Genomic DNA, 8,316 nt, shown 5'->3' on the forward strand with positions numbered 1-8,316 from the left:
TCGGCAGGCGGACTCTCAACCACTGCGCCACCAGGGAAGCCCTCCCCCTCATTCTTAGTTCTGGCATTAATAGTCCTTATAGAACATGTACATTATCATTATGCAACAACGTCAGGGCTATCTCTGGTTTATTCCTCTTTCGTAAGTTTAGAAGGTAGCATTCTTATCATTCCAGAAAAAAATCTGAAGTGATCCTTGTTGAGAGAAGTATGAAATATACTGTTTTCAAGACAGAGATTAAAATCAACATTTCTGATGTCGCTTGGGATGTAGAGCAAAGCATAAAATGTTATTTTGCCTTCCCTACTTTACACAAGGAGGAAAATTCCTCAAGCCTGTATGGAGTTTTCTCCCACATAGAACATCACCAAAAATACAAAAAGTGGGGGGGGACCCCAAAGGCTTCCTTGGCCTCAAAGACTGTCAAGAGTGAGGCATGATGGAACAAGATGGCCGGCATGCCACAACAGGCTCCAAAAGGTGGGAGGGACTAGACCTGGTTGGGTGATTTACAGGCGGAAGTCTGGCCCAGGGCCTGTAGACCCCGGCTAGAGAGTCCAATAAAGGTGCTGGAGAGTTTCAGCAGGTGAATAGGGTGCTCCTCCTTCCGCACAACACCGAGAGCAAGCTCCTGGCAAAGTGGCAAGGCCCATACGGAGAAGTCTGGAGAATCGGTCCATTCGATTACGACGTCCTGTGCCCAGATAAACAAGAGAGAGAAAAGGAGTCATCACGTCAACTGATTGAAAGCCTGGTGGGCACAGGAAGTGGTCTCGATCCACCCAGATGGAAGATTCTTCAGGTCTGAGAGATGGCAGGCCCTAGGGAAACGCTCCTGCCAGCCAGCAGGGGGAGACACTGGCTGGCTCAGAAGATGACTCTGGAGAGATCTTCTCTTGGAGAGAATGTCGATAGTAGCCCACCATGTCAAGAAAGGGCCCAGACACAGAGCTATGATCCTACAGGAGCCCAAGACGACATGAGTAGGCAAAACAGAAAGAACAAACAAAAAGCAGGGGAAAAAAGCAAAAGAAAACCCCAAAGGGAAATCTATTAATACTTAAAAGGTGGGTAAAAAAGACTATTCAAGGTAGTTGTAAGCCCTAATGATTCAGTATTGAAGACCTTGCTTCTACCAGGGTTAGAGCTTCGCAGGTTAATGGATGGTCCACATTCCAAACAACCGGCCTCAGGCAATTACCACTTTTTAAACGACAGTTTGCTGGCTTAACCAATCCATCGTATCGGAAACCTTAGCATTATATTTTCTCTCATTCTGAGGCACCCTAGCCCAGATTCGGTCAGTGGCTGCATTGCCAACACACTACTGGCTCTAGTGCCATCTGTACAGTCCGCCTGCAGCTGGAACTCAGTCACTTTTTCTATGTGTAACAACAAACCAGTTTAGCAACACTAGCGTTGGAAAAGGGACTAATTCAAGCATATTATTGCAAGGAGAAAAATATACGCGATCTAGTCTCTCACATTCATATAAAAACCACATTTAAGCTTTATCTAACTTAAAAAGAAGAGCAAGTCACAGAGAGTCTGTAAAATCCTTCAGGTAACATTTCCAGGGCTTAACTTCCCTATGTGTTAAGAAATATTACTGTGTGATTAGCTCCGGAAAAAGAGTAAACTTAGGTAATTCTTAAACACTCCCAAACTTAAAAAAAAATGTTTTTCCTGCAGATTCTTGTCATGCAACTTGTGAATCCATTTAGGACTTGGATACCCCCTTCTGATTCTCTGGTTTCCACCTAAGAAAGCAGTCCCAAAGAAAGGAGGTAGGTGGCATCAAGCTGGCCAGATGAGCCACGCCGCCACCAAGCTAACCAATGAAACACGCCCTGATACTGAGCCATCTGGTTTTTACTTTTAATTGGAGAACTGTCTCTTCTCATTTGATACAGAGACAATCCTTTGTCAGAAGATCTAAGGCAGGGATTCTTAAAACAGGATCAAAAGTCCACACTTAAAAAAAAATTCAGTTCCTGGGCCTAATCCCAGAAATCTCTCTGGGTCTGGAGGTGAAAAACTCCTCAGGTGAGAGGAGGTTTTTTTCTTTCCATGACAATGCAGTGCTTAATTCACATCATGCCCTTCCACTGAGAACCCTGTGTAATTTATCCAGGGGATATGTACTTCTTTACAACAGAGAAAAAGTCAAACTGTGATCGTCTCATTCCTAAACCCTAATGGTACCAATATCACGCACGTGATCCTGGTTTGGCTCTGCCCAAAAAGGAGGCTTGACTCAAAGAATTAAACTTGTTGGAAGCATACAGGAGAATACCAGATGAGACAGTATTAAATGTATTACAGCAGCGATTCAAAAAAAGCAACTAGAAAATGTAACACATGAGAAAACAGCCGAGTTACAGTGTGAACAGCTAAAAAAAACACGCAAAAAGGCCTCCTTTTTGTCTTTGTTAGGATGAGTAGGCATTTTTGTTAGGATTCCGGAGCAAAAAGCAATCCTATTCCTTATTCGTCCAAACCTTAAACTCTTACCCTGCTACCCAGCTACCCCTCCTAACACACTGAAACTGATGGCTATTTTTCAGCTTTAGATTACATTAGAGAAAACTGCTTCAAATATCATATCTGGAGTGATGATGTCACAGACACCAGGAAACCTTCCAGACCCAATCGCCTCCCACTGGTGAGATGTGGTGGGTGCAGGGCCGGCCTCATCTGTGCGTCAGTGAGTCTGGGGTCTCTCTGTGAGAATGAACATCTGGGTGACAGCACCCTCACGGTGCTAAGGATACTGAGAACCAGAACACGGCTCTCTCCCAGTCCTCGGAAGGAGAAGGGCAGCACGGGAGACATACCGATGGCGGGCCCGCCCTGCTTCTTTTCTTCTAGGATGGCCGCCAGGTCCCGGGGAACCTGCTTCTGCAGTTGGCTGCCAGGCGCCTGCTCCAGCTCCGGGCTTTTCACCTTTAACAGCTGATTTGCCTTCCTGATCTTCTGACTGTACTGCCTGGCCATCAGGAAAACCCTGCTCCTCGTCTTGTCTGCGTTGTCCATGCCGGGGTCAGGGTTCTCCAGGTCTGCAGGGGACAGGCTGCTGCCAGCCACGTCGTAGGGACTCTCCACGGGCGGCAGGTCACTGACCAGCGACAGCCGGTGGAGACTCAGGCAGGAGCCGTCTGTGGAGGCCGGGGTGAGGTCAAGCGTGCAGGAGACCGGCCCCGGCCTGTCTCTGGGCGGCACGAGGAGAGCCCGGCCCGCGGGCAGGGAACGTGGGGAGCGCGCGCCCAGCTCCGGGGCGCTGCCCGCCAGCGGCCGCTCCTGCACGTCGTCTTTGCTAACAGGAAACGCCGCCAGGAGCCGGTCTCTGGCTTTGACTTCGTTTTTCTTGATGTAATTTTCCAGGTCATTCCAGATTTCGTCTACTTCTTCAGACAGTTTATCGGAGACGGACCGATCAGCTGTGGACAAGTTGCAGCCGAAGGAGTTATAGAACAAACTCAGATAATCGTTATCGGAGGGTCCCGGCGGGTAGGGCGCCTCGTCCTCGCTGAACTGGAGGCTGTCCTGGGAAACAGAGGCCCTCAGACTGTCACAGCACCCCAGGTCGGCCTCCAGGCCCAGAAAGGTGCTCCTCTTGGGACGCTTCAGGCTGCTGCACTTGAAGTCCTGGGAGGGCGCATCTGGGAGCCCGATGGTGTCGTAGACGTTCTCCTCCACCACCTGGAGTTCGCGTGAGCTTTGGTTCCACGCCTCCCGGCCTGGGGGGGCACCATCTCTCTGGGGGTGCAGAGGGCTCTTCTCTGGGCCTGCTGGCCTCTTTGAGAAGGCCAGCTCCGGGGTGCTCTTGGGGCGAGCAGAGTCCCTGGCTGATGTGGGGGGAGGCGCTTCAGCTTCTTCCCGTTTAGCCACCATCAGTTTCAAGTCCTCATAACTTATGTTATCATAGACATGGTCTATGTCATCAATGGTCAACTCTATAGAGGACCCGAAGGGAGTCATCCCGTCCCGCCCCTCTGTTTTAGGGTCATTCTGCAGTTCCCTTCGGGAGCTGTACTGAGAGCTGTCACTGTCCCTATTTCTTATGTCGGGGGGACACGTGTTGCTCTCGCCAGCACTGCTGGCCCGCCGCACAACCCTGTGGCCAGAGCTGGGGGTCTCCGAGGCCTCGACCTGTCCCATGTGCCAACTGCAAGGTCGACTGGAAGTGCTATCTTCACAGAGTCGGGCAGAGTTCAGATCTGAAGAGGAGAAGGATGGCAGGAACATCTGATAATCATCTTCGTCCTCCTCGTTCTCCTGCGGAGACCGTCGACTGGGAAACAAGGCTTGCCGGATCTGGTGGTCCGTCCAGATGTTTCTGACGGCCCCGCCCCCGCGAAGCACCCTGATAATGGCAGAACTGCTCGGTTGACTGTTCATCTGGGCGGGAGATGGCCCTGCTGAAGTCAGCTGGGGAGACCCTTCCTTTCTGGAAACCTGAGGAGGATAGACACATATCGATTGAATTGTAGCACCACAGGACACATAACTTAGGATGTTCTCCTGTATTTACACATTGCCTCTCCCACTAGACTGTGATATTCTTAAAGAAAACGATCACTAAACATTGTTGATTTTAACTGAGTTGAAAAGCACGTCAGATTTTTTGCAAAAGGAGCAGAAAGGACAGGAACTGATATTTGCTTAGAAATAGGCTAGGCCATTTGAAGACATTCTCCAAACTTAATGTTCACAATCACTCTTTGAATTAGATATGATTGTACCAGTTTCACAGTAAGGAAATCTAGGCTCTCAGCATTCAGTAACATGTTCTCCCCCAGCAGTGGAAAGGCTAACATGCAAACCCAGGCTTGACTCCAAATACCTTACCCCACTGCAGGGAATTGGCTAAACACAGAAAACTCTTAGATATTTCAAATAATTCCAATGTGTTCTTGGTAAATAACATTATATAAATGAACATATATAGGTGTCAAGGGCCGTGGTATCTGATTTCTATTTGGCGTTTGATTCTTAGCCGTCTTACTGTGGTTTCCGGCGTACGAGAAACACCCCTGTCGGTGATCTGACTGCACCCCCAAGGGTTTTCCTCTAAATCTGCAGACCTGCATGAACCTGACCAGCACTGCCTTGGTTTGTAGATTCCAGGCAAAAGAGCCTTTGTTGCAGGAATTTAATTTAATCCACGACTGAGCTAATGAAATTTTTACTTTCTTTCAAAATACGTTTAATTAAGCAATATTTAGATGCCAATGAGAAAGTAAAATATGAGTGACATTAACGATTTTTAATCAGAGAAAACAATGGGTCTGTTATAACTTGGAACCTTTCCTGATGGAGCTCAATTGTGCAGACAGGCAGTGGATTTGCCCTCTGATGCCCTCTGTAGGTATTGGGACTAGCTTCAAAGATTTGAAAGGGTTAAGACGGGTTCAAACTAATTAGTACCAGGGGTATATTTTCTGGTCAAAACACTATAGTAACCTATTGGAAATGTCAAATTAGCAAGAATTTTTCATCACTGATCAATGAAACTGGGATACATATTACCTTGGAATAGCCACCTATTAATATGTCTGTCTGTCTGCTTACCTGCCTGTCTATCAGGGAGGGCAAAGAAAATTTTATCCTGAATGTTGTTTTTCTATTAAAAATGTAAAGCTAAAGACGTCTAATTAGTCATTTAATCTTTTGTTCACTTTTTTCAAATAGTAAAAATGTGGACTATTTGAAGACTAGGAATAAATGAATACACACACATATAGATATATGTGCACACATACAAATACATATATATTATATTTTGGCTCTTCTGTTTTTTTTCTTTACCCTTTAACATCTCTCCCTTTTCCTCTTACTCAGACTGCACTGGTAAAATGTTTATAAAATATAGGTACGCAGTAACTACATTTTATAAAATAAAACAAGTTAGTATTAGCTAGTTAAATCATGATCAAACACTGTGGAAGTGTAACAAAACCATTCTGTGAACAGCCAGAAGTAATACCTTCTTAAAATCTTTCATTCCAGAAAAATTCCCAGACATTTTAGAAAATTAGAAAACCTGAATTGTTAATATCAAAGTATATTTTTAAGGTAACTACACTTTTTTTGTTTGTTTGTTTGGCCATGCTGCGTGGCTTGTGGGATCTTATTTCCCCAACCAGGGATCAAACCCGTGCCCCCGGCAGTGGAAGTACAGAGTCCTAACCACTGGACCGCCAGGGAATTCCCAAAAGGTAACTACACTTGAAGTTAACAGTAATTTGGGAGCTGAAACTTTATATCAAATAAATCGTCAGGAGAACTGAGGAAGCTCTTAGATTTAGAAATAATCAGTATATGGATTGGACACAGCACAGAAGTATGTAGTGTAGATCTCTCGTGATGAACAGTTTTCCACATTCTCAGCATTATGGTTACTTAATAACAACATAATAAGAGCGAATTTATGGGGCACTTGTTTTGTGCCAAATACTGTACTAAGCACATTAAACAACATATCGCATTTAATCTTTATAACAATTCCATAAATTAGGAAACTAAGGTTTAACAACTTGCTTACAGTCATACTAGCTTATAAATGGCAGAAATGGATTTGAACCCATGTCTTAATCCTCAGTTTATATATGAGCTAAATCTCTCTCGCTCTCTCCTTCCGTCCATCTCTCGCTCTACACACACACACACACACGCACACAAACACGGCTTTAGAAGGTATATTCTAGGAGAAATGTTAACCTCTTTATCTCTTTAATCTCTCCCTGCATTTAGTACACATTCATTTTTGTTAGGAGATGGAATTTTACCACTAAGAAAAAGGTACACTGGTGTTTTATTTCTTTCTTGTCTTCAGATTTTATAAGGTTTAGTTAGTCCCCATATGGAGACTTGACTTGATCACTATCGTAGAAAGTTTCCGAGAAGCCCTTGAGATTGTATCTCTAGGACTAATAGAGCGATTCCCCCAGCTGGTACTAAGCCAGGCTTGCTCTGTGATCATAGCTTGGCTGCCTTACAAGGGCACCATCCCCGTGTTTGTTTATGAAAACAAAGTACATTAAAAAAATCAAAATCTCATGCCATATTTCAGGATAATGAACCAATTCATGTTAATAAATTTCAAAAGCTTCCAAACAGAAATATGTACTACCTGAAAAAAATCCACATGCCGTAATTTTAAGTAAATAGCTTAGAGATAAGACCATGTTGATTTTTAGACATTTAGGCGTCTAAACTGAAAGATACATTATGTATTAACAGGGTCACTTTGGCCCTGTGCCAAGGAGTGGAGCACGTCGCGGGGGAGATTTTCACAGCCACGTTGCTACAGATACAAAGCATGAAGCAAGAAGCTGCGCTCAGTCCCCTAAGCACTGTTAAGTAAGCCAGTTGATCAGTAGGCATACTGGATGTGGTTTACCCAGGTCAGGATACAATATGCATTGATCATAGGTAATCAATTTGAATATACATCTTCTAATACAACATACCATTTTTATTCTGCCTCTCCTAACCTTTTATTGGAGGGAGAAAAATCAAAGCTTGATACAGTGAAGTTTCATTATACCACATATGATCACACCTCTTATACCAGCAGCAGGACCATATTCTTAGACGGGGATCTTTGTGATTGAAGTCTGATGCTTTGAAAAGGGAGCAAATACTCAGGATGCAAGAGCCTCAGTCTTATATGCACAGGGCAATGTGGGGTGCACCACACTAGCCCTGTGTGGGTGTTACATCTTTCTTTTAAAAATTAATTTATTTTGGGCTTCCCTGGTGGCGCAGTGGTTGAGAGTCCGCCTGCCGATGCAGGGGATGCGGGTTCGTGCCCCGGTCCGGGAGGATCCCACATGCCACGGAGCGGCTGGGCCTGTGAGCCATGGCCGCTGAGCCTGCGCGTCCGGAGCCTGTGCTCCGCAACGGGAGAGGCCACAGCGGTGAGAGGCCCGCGTACCGCAAAATAAAAAAAAAAAAATTATTTTATTTTAATTATTTTTATTTTTGGCTGTGTTGGGTCTTCATCGCTGCTCACAGGCCTCCTCTAGTTTCAGCGAGCAGGGGCTACTCTTTGTTGCGGTGCGTGGGCTTCTCATTGCGGTGGCTTCTCTTGTTGCGAAGCACAGGCTCTAGGCGCACAGGCTTCAGTAGTTGCAGCACGCGGGCTCAGTAGTTGTGGTTCGTGGGCTCTAGAGCGCAGGCTCACTAGTTGTGGCACATGGGCTTAGTTGCTCCATGGCATGCAGGATCTTCCCGGACCAGGGCTCGAACCCATGTCCCCTGCATTGGCAGGCGGATTCTTTTTTTTTTTTTTTTTTTTTTTTTTTTGCG

At 45.6% G+C, this 8,316-nt stretch overlaps 1 protein-coding gene across 2 annotated transcripts in view; it reads right to left on the reverse strand.

Moving 5' to 3' along the window:
• Positions 1-8,316, reverse strand: part of PLEKHG1 (pleckstrin homology and RhoGEF domain containing G1) — a 176,306-nt gene that overhangs the window by 6,448 nt on the left and 161,542 nt on the right. For both annotated transcript variants that reach the window (XM_028494329.2, XM_055087438.1), the window contains exon 15: positions 2,838-4,458. In XM_028494329.2, the coding sequence (XP_028350130.1) occupies positions 2,838-4,458 (1,621 nt within the window). The remainder of the gene's footprint in view (positions 1-2,837; positions 4,459-8,316) is intronic.

The sequence above is a fragment of the Physeter macrocephalus genome, chromosome 10 (genome assembly GCF_002837175.3).
Source record: "Physeter macrocephalus isolate SW-GA chromosome 10, ASM283717v5, whole genome shotgun sequence".
NCBI classification, from domain to species: Eukaryota; Metazoa; Chordata; class Mammalia; order Artiodactyla; family Physeteridae; genus Physeter; species Physeter macrocephalus.